This window comes from Triplophysa rosa, linkage group LG17, assembly GCF_024868665.1.
Source record: "Triplophysa rosa linkage group LG17, Trosa_1v2, whole genome shotgun sequence".
Classification (NCBI taxonomy): Eukaryota; Metazoa; Chordata; class Actinopteri; order Cypriniformes; family Nemacheilidae; genus Triplophysa; species Triplophysa rosa.
Window position 1 is genome coordinate 20394877 of NC_079906.1, and position 21182 is coordinate 20416058.

The window sequence follows — 21182 nt, forward strand, 5'->3', positions numbered from 1 at the left end:
TTTTGATCTTGATGAATGTGTAGCGCTGTATCTGATGAGGTCATTTATCATTGTCATTATGAGCTCTACTGAGCGTCTCCAACTCTCATGCTCCGAAAGATGGAGAATATTGAATTATTACACGGGTTCAGCCCTCACTTAATGGCCTCTCTCTCTCTCTCTCTCTCTCTCTCTCTCTCTCTCTCTCTCTCGTACAGATTCTGACAGCACTGGACAGAGACGGCTACTGCCGCAAACACAAGCTGCGACACAAACTGGAACAAGCCATTAACCTGATGTCTGGCAGCAGTTGAGGGCAGTGAATGATTGGACAGGAGGGGAGGTCGAGCGGTCCGGGGTTGGGGAGGGTCGACACGCCATCCGACGGACTGATTCACGGCAGAACATCCGCAGCTTGTGCTAGCATGAGGCGAAGCTAAAACACTGGACAATCAAAAAGGAACCACAGCACAGCATATGAAGCCCAATGTTTTTCCGGACCACAACCTGTACGCCCGAACGCCCTCGCTCCCTAATGCCCGAACCTCTCTTCTGCGCTGACCTCTCCTCACACGCCCCTCGCATCGACGCAACTGCCTAACAAACTTTATCAGATCGGACTACTGTGGATCAGACACATTCCAATGAGAAAGGTGCACGTGCCAAGATGGCGCCATGGAGAAAAATGACCGGCCTTGATTCTGGGAAAGAAACGATTCACATTGACCCGCAAGATTTCAGGAACGGACGCGTGCATGGACGGCGAGCTCTGTTCATAGCAAAAAAAGACCAAATGTTGGGGAGAACTGCATTGTGGGTAGTGTTGAGGCTGGGCAGAATGGGTGGAACCTTCACCTCCTCGTCTTGAAAATGCCATAGACGTATAAAGAGCGCCTTTTCTGTCGTTTATTCTTTCTCTCTTTTTGTCATTCTGGGGCCAAATGGACCTCTTCTGGAGAAGAGGGTGTGGATCGGCATCTTTTGACCCGATGGGAAAGGTGATACCTGAAATCCTGATTCGGGACTCCTTGTACCCTCCTGCGCTCTTTGCTTTTTTGTACACCGCTGTGTTACTGTGAGGTTTGGAGCGTTGACTCCGTTTTCTGTGCGTCGGCGAGGACCAGTCGCTGTCCCTTGGTCAGGCATCTTTACTGTAGTAAATCCATCTAGAGCAATAACTCTCCGATTTTCCTGCAAGCCATGAGTTTTAAGTTCCCCGTGTGTTCCAATTCTCCGTCGAAATTCCCGACGTTTGTTAGCCGAATCGTTCTCATGTTCCTGTTGTTCTGTCAGATGGACAGCCAAACACGTTCAAGATGCCAAGCACAATGAAGGGGCGACTGTTCAACTGGCTGATCGTTTTAGCGCCGTTTCATGAGGCCGATGCAATTTTTGACATTGTAGAGTAACTGCAGGAGTTCACAAATCTCGTCCGCACTGTTGTTGAAACGTTTCTCAGTCATCCGCATGAACCTTACCGTGAACCCAGAGGTTCTCGCTTCATTGAATATGAAGATTGTGTCAAATCTGTCTGTATACACAAACAACAAGGCCTTAACTCATTTCCTCTTATCCGAGTTTCGTCGTCTTTGCGACGGCAGCGTTGCCCCCTGCTGCCCCGACGGTGAACTGCTATCAGTTTTATTCCAGGTACTCTAGGTGGGCGCTCCAATCGCGATACGTCGTTTGAAAAATTTCTCAGCTGTTTTCTATTTCTTGCTGTATGTGGTTCTGAGTTCTGCCCCGACTAACTGCGTGTCGATTGCGTTTTTGAGTAAATCCACACCACGGAGAATGTACAGCATGTTCCGCTTTTAAACACGAAATAACTTCAGATCACAGGCAGGACTACAGGGAGATCTATTTGTTGTCAACACAGTTTTAAAAACATATCCTAATTTAGACTCAAGCGAGGTCAGTCCAGGCAAATAAACACCCACCAAAGCATTGATAATGTGGGTTGATGAACAGTAGGGAAATCCATTGGGGCCTTATTAGTTATGCTTTGAGTTTACATGTAGATATTTAATGATCATTACGCTTCGATTAGTAACCCAATAAGTGTGTATTGTTCTGAACATTTTTCAAGTATTCATACTTTTAAGTACAGTATGTCGGTAGATTTTGCCCTTTTTCCTCCTGAAGTTCATGTCAAAGGATTTAATGTTTGCCTTTATTTTATTCATGAAGAAAAAATGATGCTTTTATAACAAGGATAGATTTTTAAACATTTGGAAACGCATTAGCTAACATAAACAAACAACCAGTAATATATATATTTTTCTTTGTTAGTTAATGCCAACACAATTGTTCATGTTAGTTCATTGTGCAATGAATAAATTGAACATTACAATTTTTGAAAGATATATTAGTAAATACTTAAATGAACATGAACTAAGATTAATAAATGCTGTAGAAGTATTGTTGATTGTTAGCGCATGTTAACTAATACAACCTTATTGTTAAATGTTACCCAAAGTCACTAAAAGGGGTCAATTTCAGAAGCGTAAAGGGAGTCTAAAAACTTGATCTGGATATAATATACTACAACGGTTCATTGAATGTAATCCATTCTGCCTTTAAATTTAGATTTTTTTTTTTTTTTAAGTTAATACTACTAGATGATAAAGCAAAAGTTTTCGCTCGGATTAGCTCTAGATGTGGCATCAACAAAAGGTTTTTTTTAAGTCATGTTTTTGTTCGTCTCAAGGCTAAAAGTGTTGAATTATGAGGGCTGGTTGTTCTAAACTAAATGTGGGACTCATTTACATATGAAAAAAGTTTAGGATGTTAATGAAGCCGTATCCTTTTGAACATTTGTTTGTGTTTTTATGTCGCTGTGTTTTGGGTGGGGGGCAGATAGGGTCACCTCGGCTCATCTTTGGCGTTTCAGCCTCGATACAACACGATACGTATCCATTAGGAATTACTCACGGCCTGTTTGCCAAAGCTGCGCAGTCAGCAGCGCAGGTGTGGTCTGGACAAACCACTCTGAAAAATTGAACACAATCATAAATCTACATAAAACATGGAAAAATAAACATTGGCGGTTTAATTTTGATTTAGCACCTCTTGGTTGAAACCACGCCGTCAGGTTTACAACAGATTTTTCTATACTACTGTGAGTTAAGCCAAACGTACTGTGGGGAAATGAATTTAGCTCGGTTGCGAACATACTGCCTGTAAGAGAACTTTACTATTGTTAAGTGCAACTGCCCACCGGGGTGTATTCAGATCAGACCGGTCGAGAGAGAGAGAGAGAGAGAGAGAGAGCTAATGATGCCTCGGCCGATAGCCATATATCAGAAATCATACAGCAGAACTCAGAGCCAAATGAGGCGCTTTGCGGTTTGTTTTCGTCGTGTGGTGAAACGGTATATTATTAAAAGCACCTGTTACTTGTGAGAAAGAGAAAGGAGCGAGTGGAAAATTACTGTGGTGTTTTTTCAGTAGATACAGTAGAAGAAAATGTCTGTTTTAGATCCATAACTACATTTCAGTCAGTGTTGTACTTATAAAAGAAGAAAAAACGTTGTCTCAGATGAATTACTTCTAATTTATTTGTCGGTTTGTCTCTTTATCCCAAATGTTTTAATCGATTTTATTGTAACAGACTTGTTTACAGTTTCAGAAATATATGAAGTTTATTAACGCGTCTGAAGAGCTTTGTGACTGACTGAATGACTGGTCATTGGGCAAACGCTTTGCCTAGTCCTTAATTCTATATAAATATATAAATATATTTTGTATAATTATTGGACTGAAATGTTTTTTTGTTTTTTTGTTTAAATTATTGTTTTAAAATGTGTTTATTTGTTGGAGGTGTGCGAATGAGTCTGAAACGCTGGCTGCAATGAAGTGTTTTGTATATATTTGCATCTTTTTTTTACTCAGTGCGAGGTTTTTGAAAGTATGGATTCTAACTTAACGTTCAAAGGACAAGCATGGTGATTTTATTTGGATTTTTATTTAGTTTTTTGATTTTGCTGATTAAAGTGTATGTGGATGATGCTGTATATTTCTTGAATGTTTTTTTTGTTTTTTTTTGTATATATAATCATCTGCAAGGCATATTTTGTCTCAAGAGCTTGATGTTTTCATTCAAATAAAGACAAGTGTCTTGGTGAAATCTACGCAAATCGCACATGTGGTGAGACCAAACACTTTTATTTATTTTTTTGATAGTGTGCCTGCAAACAAGATGGGAATATACTGGCTCGGAAACAAATAGAGCTAACTCTTATGTGTGTTGTTAATGATGTGCAAGACAATATTTTGTCTGTGGAATCACTTTGTGATTGTTAATTTCCTTTTAAGTACTTTCAATTGTTCCCTAATGAAAAGAAGATGTGAAGCGCAACAACTGAATTTGATTTCCACCTACAGATATCACATCATATATATCACCTCAGAGTAGGCTTGTTCAACGTCTAATCGCGTTGTAAATCGCACCCAGAATAAAAGTTTGTGTTGGCATAATATATGTCTGTGCACTGTGCGTATTTATTTTGTATTTATAAACACGTACACATACACATACAGTACAAGTAAATATTTAGGAAATATCTGCATGTATTTATATATGATTTAAATTGTATGTAAACATTTATTCATTTTTATTTTTTTCTTAAATATATACAGTATGTGTGTGTGTTTATAAATACAAAATTAATATGCACAGTGCACAAACATATACTGTATAATTGATGTGATTAATCGCGATTAATCGTTGAACAGACCTACATCACAGCAACAGAAATGCAAACTAAGTTATTGACAGTGACTTAGTTGTTACGTCGCATTTCTGTTGGTTTAAAGTTAAACCGTTCTGGTTGGCAGCGGTCACTATCACTTTATTGCGTAACATGCCACCTCTCATTGAAAATGAAAGACATCCTGTGGTTTTGTCACTGCTAATTGCTGTCATTGTAAATATGTCTAGCGCAGGGGTGAACGTGGCGCGTAACCTTACGCGATGCATGCTAACAGACCTGCGCTGAAGTCGTCTTGTTTTCAGCTCAGTTAATCGGAACTGATTAAATCAAAGACGTTTCGCCATCGGGCAAAGTCTTAAAAGGTACAGACAGAGTTCTCAGTCTTCAGGTAATTACAAAATGACAGTTAGAGTGTTATAAATATTAATACAGTCATTTACATTTTACAGGCTTATAGGCAGCCCTAATTTTGGGGGGGGGGTGAGGAGTTAAGAACCAGTTCACCCAAAAAGAAAAATTCTGTCATCATTTAGTCACCCTCGAGTTGTTCCAAGTCCAAAATGTATTTGTTCTGATGAACACAGAGAAAGATATTTGGAAGAATGCTTGTAACCAAACAGTTCTTGGCCACCATTGTTTACCATGGTAAAAAAAATGATAATGGTAGTCAAAAGTGCCCCAGAACGGTTCTTCAAAATACCTTCTTTTGTGTTCAACAGAACAAAGAAATTTACAAAGCATTTTTTCCTACTATGGTAATCAATGGTGGCCAAGAAGTGTTTGGTTACAAGCATTTTTCCAAATATCTCACTCTGTGTTCATCAAAACAAGGAAATTTACACAGATTTGGAGAACCTTGAGGATGAGTAAATGGTGACAGAAATTTCATTTTTGGGCGAACTGTTCCTTTAACAGTTTTTGGTGGCCTGGTCAAGTTGAGCACTAATGTGCACTCTAAAAACTGCAGGGTTATTTTCAATCCAGCGTTGGGTCAAAAAGGGACAAGCAGCCATTGGGTACAATTAACCTATGGTTTAAGTTTGACCTATGTGTTAAAACAAGACAGCATAGGTTAATTTGTTGGGTTCGTCCTTATTTGACCCAACAGTGGCTTGAAAGTAACTACACTTGAAAAAAAAGATGGTTGTTTCAACCCACGGCTGGGTCAAATATAGACCCAACCGTTGGATTAAATTAACCTAGACATGTCTGAGGTGTAATGATTTAACCTAGCATTTTTGTAAAAATGTCTAGGTTAATTTAACCCAACGTTTGAGTTTGTCTTAATTTGACACTCACCTTTTTTTCACGATGACTCTGATGTGTGTTTAGTTTTACTGGTTGTTATTGGGGATAACAAATTTTAGAATGGCATGACTAACCAATCGGAATCGAGTATTCCAGAGAACATGTTAAAATCGTAGCCTTGCTTTGACATTACACTTTTTTTTATTTCAACCCAACGCTGGGTCAAACATGGAACTGAACTGTTGGGTTAAATTAACCCAGAATATGGTTCTATCTGACCCAACAACCCAGAATAGGTTCATTTGTAACCCAACAGTTGGGTTTGTCTATTTTTGACTCGACGTCGGGTTAAAATAACCCAACAATTTTTTAGAGTGTAACGTGTATGAGAGTGAATGTAATTGTGCTATTATATGTATTACGTCTGTAAGATCACAAAATTCTGTGACATTGGTGATCGTTTGCAAGAGTTCGAGAAAAAAGTAACCTAAAGTTACAGCGAAGTTCTCTAAATGAAAGACTCCAGCAGAATGGCCGAGCGGATGACGTAATTTCATTCCTTTTAGTGAAACTCGAGTTCCAAGCCTTAATTAAAAAGAACATGTCGTTCTTGGAAGCATGAGTAACGTCCATTTATTCCACCAATACCACAGTCTCCTGTTGGTAAAATACATCAATCTGTCCGCTCATCTGCTATATGAACCCGTTCCATCATTTGTTTGCAAATCTCTCTTTATCTTTTAGCTGGCTGCTATTTTGGGAAGACAAAGCAGCAGTGGTAGAATATTGATGCCGTAGAGAGGTGCAGCATCTGAAGGGGATAAACAGGGAGAGAGATCGGAAACGCTGTTCCCCGCAAACAAAAAAGAAGGATTACAAAAACAGAGAGAGGGGGAAAGCGCGCAGGCAAAAGGCAGGACGCCTCTGGGGTGTGAAGCTTATAAATAAATAATACATACTGATGGAGGGGGGATGCTCATTAACACGGCTCTCTCTATTCTAAAGGGACGTGAAATGTGTTCTTGCATTGCGTGACTCGCAACTGCTGTATGACACACACTTTGTCTGAAAAATACATACAGTATACCTACAGCATGCAAATGACTTTTCGTGTGTTTCCTGTTGAAGCGTAAAGTTTGGGTGGTATATCGACTTTTTAAACATACGTACATAGCAGACATTACCCAATGTTTTCTGTTTGCAGGTGGTTTTAGGAGGAAGGCCATTCTCGTTCTAGAGAGCATTTGATTGGACAAAATCTGTGTAGTGCAACATGAGTCATCTCTGGGTCCATTTTCGTAGAAGACTGTGTATATGTGCTAAATGTCCATTTTGACGTGACTGTTGCTTTCAATAATTCGTCTTATTGAGGAGAGGTGTGCTGTTACTCCCTTTTTCACTTAGTGGATAAAAGAGGAAAGAATCCCTTTGGATTTGAATTGAAAGAGGGACCTGAGCCATATCCTGAATATCAGAGACTTGGTTGAGTTCCAGCACAACAAACCCAGAACACTTCAGCAAAATAATGGACTGGCATCATGACCGTTTTTGCACAGGCAAGCACTCGTGGTTTCTTCATTTAGAAAATATATACAGTTTGCACTGAAAGTGAAAAGAAGACCTGGAGATTCAATTCTCAAGGAATTGTGGGAGATGCTGAAATCTGTAAAAACAAAATTATATTTTGTCTCTGGCCTCTCAAAAAGCTTTTCATTTGACCCTTTCCACGACCTGCTTTCCCTAAGTGTTTAAAAGCAAATCTTCAGAGTTCACAGAAGTAGATATAATATTGGTAAATTATTTTTTTTAAAACATTCGCAGCAATGTATATTGCTGCGAATGCAAAGGAAGTGAATTGACCAGGAAAAAAATCATGACCCCATTTATAATCTCCAAAAATATCTACCATTGCTCATACAGGGTTGAAGGGGCTGTTTTTTTCCAAACGCACGTTACAAATATACCGTATTTCCTGTATTTCTTTCTCAGCAAAATTTAAAACCAGCGATCAGAATAGAAGGGGGGTCAGAGACTTTCTACCAAAGCACTCCATCATTGCGATATAATTTAATCCCAATCCGAAGGCGTCAGACACTGCTTTGGAACCACTTTGGAAAATTAAAAACTGCCTCTTCCAGTAATATCTCTTTGCCAACCTTTTGCCTCGGACGCAAGCATCAGCCGTTTCAAATATTTTGCATTTCATTGATTTAGCTCGAGTTTCCATCTCTCTCCCATCTCCTTGAGATTCTCGCTCCATTGATTTTCTGATTAATGAAAGTCGACCCTTATGAGCGGCACATAGAAGAGGAGCCCGAAATGGAACCCCCCAAAAACCAGGACATGTCTGTTAACAGATTTGCCTATCATATTACGTTTAGAGGACGGTTGCATCCATTTAGGTAATTGCATTTTTAAAAGTCACTTGTCACAGGTATTCTTGCTCACTCTTAATACGCGCATATGATTCTGTCCACCATCAAAGACATTCCCGGCTAATTCATGAAATGAGCTTCACAGACAATTAGTGCAAATTGCATAAAGGGAAATGAAAGTTAAATTATGTGTGTGCTGACAATATCCAAAATAAGTTCTCTTCAGGTCGTGCAGGTAAGCTTTCTGCTGGTCTCACAAACAATATAGTACATCAGCATGTTTCACAATTTCCATTTGTACAACTTCACTGATTTATAGAACATTAATATTTGTTTTTCCTCTTTTTTTCTTTGGAGATAACCCAACCCTGAGAGACATCGGAAATAATAATGAAACTCCAAGAACAATCTTAGAAAAAGAGGTACAGAATTTAATATTCATCATCAGAGGGATAAACATATTTTCTTTGCATAATTTAGTAAGTGTGTAAGCATGTATTTAAAACCAAAAAGGAGTATGCTGTCAGTCTACTTTTTTATGTACTTTATACTTTTAATTTACACTTAAGTATCCTTAACCTCTACTGATAGAAACTTGGAAGTATTTACTTCTGTTCAATCCTTTGTTCAAGATAATGTACACATAATATACTGTAATATTCAAATCGTTTTCAATGTTATCTTAAAAATGTACAAGTTCAAGTCAGCTTTAGGGCACAGTTAAGCGTATTAAACAATAGTATACTTAAAGTGCAAAAATAATAGTAAACTATGTAAGTATGATGTCAAGCAGAGTTATTATAGTTTTGTTTATTAATTTTATAAATTAGCTTTTATTTTGAGATATTTCATTTTTATGTTATTTTTTGTGAAATTTGTATGCTTTTTATTATTTATTTGTTTATTTTGTTTGCATTTATGTTTCTATATAAGAATATATATTATTTTAATTTTAGTTTTATATTAGTTTTTGTTTATCATTTTAATTTTAGTGCCTTAAACATATTCTAGTTTATTTCTGAGGCAACATTTCAATTTTTCGTTTATATCAAGTTTTTCCAAAAAAAATGTAACCCAACATTTTATTTGATTTCAATAAACAGAAACGTTTTCAAATCTTTCACTTTAGTAAATAACAGTGCAGTTAAAGGAAACTTGCAGTCTGAAAGAAGTAGGTACTTGAAAGTGTTCATTTAAAGAAAATGTAACATACTTTTAAGTTTAACATTTACAGAAAATGTCATTCATAGTATAATATTGATTGACAGAGAACATCATTTCTACCCATCTATCAGTTTACATAGTCATTCTTAAATTGCAGCTACAGTAATCTTGCAATGGAAATAGGACATAATAATTCGGACTGGAATATCAAAGGGTTTCAAAACTAAAACATGAAGCTTGTGAAAGCACATCTTTTTGGGTATTGCTGTAGGTGCAGGTTGCTTCATGTACACATTGCTGTGAGTACTGTGGGACTTTGACCTCTAAATGCTGGATTGGGTTACTGAGTACATGAGTTTCTTAAACACTGGATGCAGTTGAGAGAGCAGCGCTGGGCTCTAGGGTCTTTAAGACTCCAACGCTCTTATCGCTCTCCAAGTTCTGCCACGGTGGAGTCAATGAACCGTAGCTGGAAGAAACCGCTGCCAAATCTCCCCCACGTGGTCCTTAAGCTACGTGTCACCACAACTAGAGGTGCCATCGAAGGACCTGAACCATCCCAACACACCAACTGGCCCACAGCCATGAAATAAATGGAAGTCAATGTGAATGCTTCTTTGGTCTAGCTAACACGTGAGGAGATTTCAATTTAAAAAGATTTTGTGCCGATTCTTTGTAAGTTTGCAGTTTCTTATGAAAGTGATCAGCATGTGTAACTCGTGTCTTATGGATGAGGATAAATGTGTCATTTCGGTTGTGGTACCAAAGAATTAAGAGTTAGATCGAATTGAAAATGCAGTCTGTTTTCATCAATTAAAATTGTTTCTTGTTTTAATATAAAAAATAATGGTGCATTTAATATTATTCATTTATTTATATAATTTACATAAAAAATGTTTCATGTCCAATTTACAAAGACATTTGTTCTGCTTATTGTCTCATAAGACCATTTAGTGTTTCTCAAAATGTAAATAAACGCAAACAATTCTTGTCATTTTTGACCCTGGCAAACACGGTCACTGGATTTTCATGCAACTGTTTTACTTCTCATTTTTCTAACAAGCTCCAGTGATTAATTATTTTGTCGTTTTAATACTGAATGATAAATATCTTTGGGTATATTTGTGCTCCAATAACCTCGGCGCTGAAAGCATAAAATTGCCAAGGAGATAGATCTCATTTATCAATTAATGTCTTCTTGTAGGGCAGTAGGAAAAAATCATTATCTCCACACACTTGGATAATGTACCTTCCAGTAAGTGTCCAGTTCCTCATAGGCCTTCGACGTAATAAGCAAAAGGGCAAAATATAACCGTAGGACAGTATAAAACATTAGCACACACAGTCTTTAAATGACACAGGGAAAAAAACATTTATCAGAGGGTAAAGGGTGTAATTGGCCTTTCTACCAAATCTCTCACCGTTTGATAAATGATGTGCTTCGTATTGTGGGAGTTGGGTGTGCGTTGATATTTTGGGGTTGGCTGATCTTTAGGCCACTTTTTAAATGGCTTTATTGGTGTTATTTTATTATTATTAAAAGTTTTGATAGTGGCACTGGTGCCTTTATTTCACCCGTTTATGCTACGGCTCAAACTCCACAAAACTTTCATCGTTACGTTTGAATGTCCCTCGAATGTGAAAATACACTGTTAAACATTCCAAGTTAGTTCACATGCTGCCTTTATACCGTGAGTATACTGAACTTAAACATATGATTTGTTTCAACTTAAAATGATGATTAAATAATGATCATTCGTTGTTCCAAACATCTTGCTATGTTACATTATTATTACATTACTGCCGGCTCTTCCTCCTCGGACGGGTTACCGGGACTGTTGACTGGTGGTGTGGCTGCTGTAGGGAGCGTGGTAGGTCCAGAAGTGGAAGCGTCGGATGCCGACTCCTACGACTCCCTTCGCCCTTGCTTGCCACACCGCGTCACTGGCAGGGCTGAGATGATGGAGGCGGGAGGTACTGTGTCCGTCAGCCTGGTGACTGCCACAACGCGCCCTTCTGGAATAGGGGACAATGAGGTGGATGGTGCCACTCTAGCTGAGGCCCCAGACTCCTCCCGGTTCATGGTGAACCTAAGCATGTCAATGAAGTCCAGGGGCCTGAGCATCCTCATCTCCCGGGGATCAAGGGGCTCGTTGAGGCAGCTGTTGAACAGCACCTTTACCTCCGCCTTGCAGAACTCTGTCTCCCGTGCCGCCATCAAGAATTCCACGGCGAAAGCAACTCCCTCTGACGAAGCCCCAGGAGCATGCAGGCTTGACGGCTTCGCACGGCATTGCCGTCTGCTGGGTTCTCGAGAAGGCTGGTTCGTTCTGTCATGGGGCGGACAGGAGAACCCAATTGCAGGATGGCGGTGGAGGAAAACAAAACTTTATTTTAACAAGAAACACAAAACAAAAACCAACGATGGGGTGAAACAAGGACAGGACTAAATGACAAAACAGAAAATAAACACTTCCCTCGAGGGGGATAAAACAATGGAACAGAATAAACTAAGACTTACTGAATCAACAAGAACCAAAACTAAATAACAGCTGTAACGTAACGTAGAGAACAGACAAGGTAAGACAGTTCAACGGGGCAAGGTATCCAATGGGTTTAGACAGCAAGGCGATGAACAAGGCAAGGCAAACAAGACATGTAAGCAAAACGAATGAGCACAGGACAGCAAACACAAGGGCATTAAACAGGGAGACTAACAAAGGATAATAAACAAGGGACAGGTGTCGGGAATGAAACACTAATGGAAGGCTAAACAAGGAAACGAGAGGGGCGGGGCCAAAGACGAGACCGGAGAGAGAGCATGTTATGTCAGAACCAACAATAACATGCCTCTCTCCACACAAAACATGAGGCTCTGTCATGATTCTGCCACAAGACCAAGAAAGACATGACATGATGAGGCAGAATCATGACAATTCACACTGAATCATTTAAAAAATATACAATTTATTTTCTTTTTTAAATTTTATTCTGTATAATTGGATGAAATTAGTGGATGAGGTAGAACAGATTGACAAGAAAATGGTTGGAAAGAAAGAAATCACACATGTAATTTACAGTATGTACAGAACACAACTTTAAAGCTTCAAGAAGTGTTAACCGTTTTTAAAACCGATTAGAAATCCCAGGGGGAAACCCATGGCTCAAAATGCTAATGCACTTTCATGTTTAGGTCTACAAACTGATCATCTCTATTTCCACAGGCCATTGCCTTCTCCCTCTACAAAAGGCCCTCACGACCCGAGCATCAGTTCATCCGTCAGTCTACAAAAGAGTGTCAATGGTGTAATGGAAGCATAAATCACAAAATAAAGGTGTGTCTACTGAGGCCTTTCACCCCTCCCACATTCTTCAGTGTGAATGCGTCGCCACTGAAGGTTGTGGGTCTAATTAACCTAGCGGATGCGCCCTGACATGACTGAATCCGGATTGGAGTGCCAACAATATGTTTGGTGTCACCTTAAAGATTAGCGGGCGTCTGCCTGGAAGTTAGCAGTGTGCTAATCGCCCACACCCTTTGATGTCGCCCTCCTCGGCGTGTGCAAACTCTGGGTAATAATTGAAACCATCAAAGGCTTTCACAAGTAATCCCTCACTATGGCAAATCCCCTACTCTACATCCCTCTCTCTCTCTCTCTCTCTCTCCCGCTCTTCAAACCACACAGAAAAAATAGGAAAGTCTTAAATGAATGTGCTTATAGCTTTTCCATCAAGACATGACAGATCTTTGCAAATTATTCCTTTGAATAGGTCACGGTTTCACAGTTTTTCCCAGCTGCATTTCTTCCACTCCTCCCCATCTTCTTTTCTTTTTTTCTGCGTTCCTCTTTTCATATTTTCTGGGGTTTCACTTGAACATTGATTTGAGTGCAATCCATTTTTGTTTCTCTAGAAGCATTAATACTCTCTGGATTTGTCGGAGAGGAGACGACGGCACTGTCTAATTAACGTCTTTTGTGAGTGGCAAATTTTGCATGATTAATGACCTAACAAGTGAAATGTGCTTTGACAGGCACAATCCTTCTGTTTGATCTCGGCCGAATTATATGTTCGTCGACACACGTCAATCATTGTCAGTTTTATGCTAACGTGTCCGCCGCATGTTCATTTGTAAATTCTTTGGCATGGATTAATTTCAAACTGGTTGTTGATTTTTGAAGACCTTTAATGTAAAGAATCCTTAAAAGAGAATGATGATATCAAACTTTTGTAGTAGACATTCTTGTGTCTATGACTTGTATGACTTTATTCTGTAAAAAATAAACAAAGATATTTGGAAGAAATGTGTTGGTAACTAAACGTCATTGAACAGCCTATACGTCCATTGTATGAACTACTGGGCTGACGCGATACGATATGCTACACGGTTATTGTTGCCAACGTAATTACCGATACCAGTATTATCACGATAATGGCATTTTCGGGTTTTTTTGTTTAATGATGCCATCACCCAAATTTGTTTTTATTTTGTGTTCTTTTTTTATTTGGTCAATTTACACACTTAATATACAAGTGTAAGGAGAAAGAGAGAATTTGTTGCCACTCTTAAAAGAAAATGTGCTAACAGTTTAGAATATTACGATATGTGTAGAATTCACACGGTATCGATGAACGTTGCTTGTTGCGGTTATTGGCAATACCGGTACAGTGTATTGTGACATCCCCAGTATGAACACATGAGACACAACCGAGTCATTTCTCCAGATATCTTCTTTTGGACAGGTTTTGAATGACGCGAGGGTAAATAAATGATGACCGAATTTTATTTTTAGGTGAACTGTCCCTTTAAGGCAGATGTTCACACTGCCTAGATATAGTATATCCTGTTGTATTTGATGAAGGAAAAACGTTTGAATGAACCAAACTGATTTTTTTGGGGGGTGGGGGGTGAATAAACCCTTTAAGTAAAACATATGAGTAATATATCCTTCAAAATACATTTGTTATTGTATCATCCAACACAAGCACCTTTAATATGTGTTCCAAGCATATGCTCAGGATTAACCTCTTAAACCTGGATTAAACAGGTCGCACTATTAATAAACTAAAACCCAAAATTACACCGACACTGTTGTCACACGTCACCCATGTGACTCATTTATCTCACAGCCGCCCGGCGTCATGTCACACCGGCGTGCGTTCTGAAATTGCATTTTCCTAATCCTTCATTTCGAAAGCTATTCCCCCAAAACCACAAGCAATTATGATAATATCGGGTGAATTTATCATGGTTTTCAGCTTGAATATCTTACAGTGAAATGTGAAGTAATGATGCTGATTATTCATGAAAAGCTCGTTGTAAATTGGATCTCCGTGTGTTTCTTCAGCATTTTCCATCAGATCTGCTTAGAGGATTATGGCCATATGGTCAAAATCAGAAACGCATCATACTGTATTAACTCAAAACACAATTGGCTCCAAACGACCCCACTGAAAATCTGGGATTGAGAATCTAATTTTTGGCATATTTCACTCACCTTTGTATTATTTGTAATGATCAAAGTGTATAATAACAGTGTAAAATAGAAGATTTTTGAAACTGAACTAGGATTTAAAATCTGAAAATACAGGGTGAGAAGCGAATCTATGGTGTTCAATTACCCAGTCTTGCTGTGTTTATACTTCCTAACCTTAAATTGTTACCCAATTATACTGTTTGATTAAATGAGTCGATGTATTTGTTCATATTGCTAAAGTGCCATTCCCAAATGTCAATCACGTGCTTGGACACATAAGTGCATCGATCGCACGTCGACAAAAAGAAAACCCACAGGCGCGCCGTTTGATAGACTCGAGGCTCTGAATGGACCTGATCGATAAATGGGCAGAAAAATATCCAGTTCAGTTTTCCCACAACAGGACATCGCAGTTGCGCGTCTGCCTCGGCATAAAAACAGACAAAACCTTCTTTATCATCCTAACTCGACGACACAATGGCCCTGCTCTCTGCTCTCCTCGCTGGAGACTCGATGTCAGCTCCCTCCCCCCCAACAAAAGCTGTCTCCAACACCTCCCAGACATTTCCATAATCACTTCATCCGCGCGATGTGATCGGATTCGGGTACAGAAAGGAAGACATTACCCCCGTTTTGAAGCGCTAAAGCTTTGCCAGAGTGGAGGGCCTGTTTGGGGCAGATAAGAGGTTTTGGCAGGACAGGGACGGTTGAAAGTGTTGAAAACTCAACCAGCTGATTCTTACAGCTTCTGTGAGACGGGTCTTTCTGTTTGTATGATGTGATTGTGCAAAACGGTGGGGTGCGCTTTTGTTTCGTTGTATTAATTCAAACCGCGCGACTTGCGTTGATGTGGAAGTCAAAACACGTGATTTTGTGTGATCATAACTCGATGTGCGTTTATTGTTGCTTTTGTTGTTTTGAATGAGTCAGTCTGTGTAGATTCTCTTCGGTGTTAAATCTCTGGATCTCGAGCGTTAAATGCCGAACACACGCTGCTCGCCTTGAGCTGTGCAGTACGTATTCTGTCGTAATATCACAAAAACATGCTGAGCTCTTATTGTCTTTGCTAATGTTTTCAGTTTGTTGAATTCGATGGAGTATTGTTGTTGCGTCTTCAACATAACATTGTTTTTCTTACTGTTCTTCCTTCCTTCCTTACTTTCTTTTATCATTTATGACCCTTGTGTCATACCAAATATGTATGACATTCTTTCTTCTGCAGAACACAAAAGATATTCTTCAAAATATCGTCTTTTGTGTTCTGCAGAAGAAAGAGTCAAATGCAAGTTTTGAACGACATGAGGGTCAGTTTTATTTTGGGGGGAACTATTTTTTTTAAGGTTTTTAACACTTGATTTGAATTTTAGTTTGATTTCATGCCTTTAACCCTTATAGCCCCCCCCCTTCCCTTAACGTTTTAGCACTGTAAGTAGGCAACAACTCAGATGATGCTTTACTTTAGGATGTATTACTCATGTTTTTGTCATTTTTCTTTAACTAACAAAATGTAAAGATGTTGTAAGCTTAAGTTCAACCTAACACCGCCTCTCCAAAAGTATGCCCCCAAAGACAGAGAGTATTTCTGATTGGCTAAGTTTTGAATTGCTAAATAATTATTAATATAATACGTAACAATTCGTAGTTTTTTATTATATTATAACTGTGGTATACTTAAGTATTTTCTATAATAAACGGTTGTACAATTTTTGGATACTAAAGACCACTTTGCAAGATGTAAACACTGGTCCAGAAGCACTTCTGGTTTCATTTTGTATTAATTCAATTCAATTTTATTTATATAGCGCTTTTCACAATGTGCATTGTTCCAAAGCAGCTTTACAAGAGAAAATAAGAAAAACAGAAAAACACAGAAAAGGTAAAACACTGCTGGTGTTTATAGAACAAGCAAGATCATTCTAGTAAATAATATCTAATAAAAGCAGTCTCCCGGTGAGCAAGCCAACACTGCCCTGTGGCGAGGAACCCAAACTCCAATGATGAATAAATGGGGAATAAAAACCTCGGGAGAAACCAGTCTCAGCCGGGAGGGCCAGATCTCCTCTGACGTGTCACAGCTGCACTCAGTGACTTTGATTAAAAGTTACTGAGTAAATGTTTATGAAAAATAGGGAGAGCTTATTAGTTGAAAAAACAAATAAGCTCTCTCCTCCGTTTTTTTTAAACTTTTTTTCGTTAAAAAAATGTTTCATGTTATATATATTAAAATCTTGAAGATGTTTATTTAACATTTTGATTCAGTTATAAGTGTTTTGTTGTTTTCTGTTCAAACGTGTTTAAAAAATGAAACAGGAAGTTCTTCTGGACCAGCGTTGTTTTTTCTGAAGTGGTCTATAGTGTTAAAGTATTAAATAAGTAATCAAATTAAGAGTTCATTTGAAAAAATAGATTTTTTAAATCATGTTTTTATTGTGTTTTCTTGTGTTAGCTGTATTTTTTTATATATTAGTACTTGATCAAAACAACCCAACTGCAGTTTGATATTTTTTTGGAATGCACAATAAAAAACATGATTTTTGAAGTTTTTTGCAAATAAATTCTTCAAATATTAAAGTATTCTGCAGTATTTACCACAGTGTATCAATTTACTGTACTTCAGTATGCATCTACAGTATAGTATACTACAAAATACTATACATAATACTATATATACATACTATATTCAATGTAATTACGAAAGTATAGGACAGTATATCTTTTCATTTGAGTATCATTGTTATTATAACTGGATTGTTTAAGGACTATGCCAGAAACAGGTGTGGTCTATTTTTTCTGTATTCTATATCTGTCAGGTACATTAGACATTTTAAAATCAAAACCCATTAGGGCCTATAGATGCATTAAAGCTTCTAATTCTCTAATTTGGCTTAAAAAAGCAATTACAACACAATTCATTCTCATGCTTTTTCTTTTTGGCACAAATGTGTCATTTTTGCCACTTTGTGACTTGTAGCTACAAATGAGTTGTCCACCTACAGTATTTATTCATACATCTATTTAATTATTAGTCAGATTATTAATCTACATAATAATATTAAATGGCGTTCATAAGAACACATTTCCGGTTCGGCTACATGCCTGATGTGTCTTTGACAAGAGATGTTTTTGGAAAATGTTCACCATGTTTTCATTCCCGTGTCACTTTCTCTCTTTCATCAGTGATTATTAAGAACAACTTGGGAAAGATTTTGCAATTGGTTGCATCAGATGAGCCTGTGTTCCAGCAAGACGCCGGTGCATTCGGTCAAGTCAAAGTGTGTTTTCACACTCTTCCCTGCTCTAGAATAAGTGGATTGTTATCCGCCAAAGTGGCCACTCCAGAGAGATTACCTGAGCACCGTCTCTGAGACCTCTGATGTGAGATTTCAGAGGCCAAGGAGGACAGAGCAAGCGCTGTTTTTCTCTATTGTTTCGAGCATTAATGGATTTTTCTGTTCGCGCTGTCATGTTAGAAACATCTGGCTCTGTTGCAGGGCAGTGAAGCATTATAGCGGCTACGGCGGGCTGTCAGAATCGAGTAACGAAGCGGCGTGGCCTGCTGGAAGTAGTCATGAAGATGGACAGTGGCAGGTGTTCTCAAACACACCTCAGTTGCAGTTTCCATTGTCATCCACATCCAGAAACATGAACTGAACATGACTAAGATCTCCCCCAACTTTTCTCTCCGCTCTTTTTTTTCTTAGGAAACTCACCAGCATCTTAATTAAACTGAGTTATGCAAGATGGGTAACAGATTGTGGTATGGAAGTGGGCCAAGATAGCAGTAAACACGGATCTGTTAACCAGACTGAACGTTTATGACTAACATCTACTGCTGTATGAGCCCAAAATAGGGCGTCATGGTGGTGTTTTAAGACCTTGTCTCGGGTTATGCGTCTGAGATTCTGTGGTTTCGCATACAAGATCTCTTTAATCTCAATTATTTCTCCTAGACATCAATGAGATTAAATGTTTGGTTAAATCTAATATGTGTCTCAGACATTTCTCCTGAGAAAAAGACAAAGAAATCTTACAAATGTCTCTTTGTTTCAGACAAGATCTCAGCAATGGCACAAACTGAGCTCAGATATGTCAAGTCCACAATCAAAAGTCAATATTAGTGAAGGTCTCAATATGAACTCAAACATTTCTCATCAAATTTACCCAAATCCAGATTATTATATACAATCAACAAACATTACACCGCCAGACTATACTTAAAGTCACCATGAAATGAAACAGGGAAATTGGAAGTGTTTTACACAGTGTTGCAGTGATTATTATAAATGATTTATCCGTGCTACACACCATTATATATTTTTTATATTAATTTGCACTCGTAATCTTTAATCAAAAACGTTAAACTCCTCTCCCCCTTTCAACAACAACTCTTCACCACATGACGTCAGCAACTAAAAAGAGGTAGGACTATACTGATTGTCCAATGGCCAGGCTTTTTTAGCCCTCTCCTCCAGGCCCAACTTACAACAAACCAATCAAAAGGGAAGGGCGAAATAAAGCCCCGCCCTACATTCCTTTCTCATTTCAGAAGCCGTTTCACTCGGATACACGTCACGATACGGAAAAGAAGTCAATCGCAACTTCCGTTTCATGGTGACTAAATAAAACACAATTCAGAACTCCATCAAATCTATCAAAGAGAAATCGCTGAGCAATAACAATTTCTAGAATAGAATCAAAATTGGACTTCATCTTATTTTTCTTTTTCGAGGTTATTTTAGACTCGCACAGACTTCTGGTAAAACAGACAAAGCTGTGAACCACGTTTAAGTGGACTAGACCGTTTAGGTGTCTAAAGCTGTTAGTGGTAATCCAGGTCACACGCCACTTTCCGTATTTCCATTCCTCTCAGACTAATGAAAATCCTCTACATTAGATATTTATTCACTGCATTAGCTGTGGCTCTTCTGGTCGTATGCATGCAGTTTAAATCACATTTCCCGTGCGCTGCGTTCCCATTGGCCAGGAACAAATTTCCTCCCACCAATCAGAGAGATCGCCCACATTCTCTGCCGTTGTAAGACCTGACAACACATCCTGACTGGAAGAGCGTTTTAAAATGGTTTTAATATATAATTGCCTGCGGTGCTTCCACACATCTAAATTGCTTCCACATGCTTTCTGCAAAACCAAAATACCTTAAGATGTATTATGCTCAACCGGGAGCTGTTTTATTAAACTGCTGTCCCTTGATAAATACGGAATTTGTTGATTTATATGCTTTCCATTTCATAAAAGTCATTTTCACTAGGTAAAAGAAGTGCGATTAGGAATATGTGTGCACTCTCTGAGGACCACAGCTGCTAAAGTTCACGGGGGCATTTTTCCTTTATATTTTGTGTAAAGTATAAAGCTTTTAGGGAGCTGTTTTGTTAGAACCAGGATGGATGACTTGTATATGGCATCTGTTTTTTGTGTGCTTAGGTTGATTGTTTTATATTCTCATGGTGTGAAATAGTTGGTCTGTCTGTTTGACGTGTATAGTAAATCATGCTGATCTCATTCAATATAAATAAAGCATTAATCTCTAATCACTTTCCATTCATCTGACAATTGGGTCAGACATCCTTAAATGGCAGTAACATCACATATAGGAAGTGGACTGTAATTGTTGAATACTTGCTGAAGTTTAAATATGAATTTAGGTTTAAGCAAAGCATTACAATAATGACGTTTTTTCAAAACAATAATGTGTATATTTGACAATATTTGCCATCAAAGTTTATCATGTAAACCAAGTTTTAAATTTGCATAATTATGTTACCTACACAGCAAAATCGCCAGTGTTAAAAACGGTCAAATAATCTCTCACAGTGTTTATATAATCCACACTTTGAGAGTGTGGATTAGGCTATATATACACTGTGAGTGTTAATTTGACTTATTTTAACACTGGCGATTTTACTGTGTATTAAAACACTAATTGTTATTCTTTTACTTTTAATTATTTAAAAAAAACATGCGTTTTATAATGTTTGGAAATTTGCTTATTACATATCTACTAAAAAGAGACCTACAGTGCCTCCTATTGGACTAAAGCGTTCCAGCTTTTTTAAATAGCACAAACATACAGTACATTAATGCAAAAAAATGAAACTCTATTTGGCAAATTTGAAGGTGAAACAATCTATTACGTTTGGGTTATAATGGGTTATACTGAAAGAATAAAAATAGTCTGAGGTTCAGTGTCAGCTTTGGTTAACTAA

At 38.2% G+C, this 21182-nt stretch overlaps 1 protein-coding gene across 1 annotated transcript in view; it reads left to right on the forward strand.

Moving 5' to 3' along the window:
• The window catches only part of plxna3 (plexin A3), a 125809-nt gene extending 121701 nt beyond the window's left edge, over positions 1–4108 (forward strand). Inside the window, 1 exon segment of the mRNA XM_057356344.1 lies at positions 198–4108. Within this exon segment, the coding sequence (XP_057212327.1) occupies positions 198–293 (96 nt within the window). The 3' untranslated portion in view covers positions 294–4108.
• The last annotated feature ends 17074 nt before the right edge of the window (positions 4109–21182 follow it).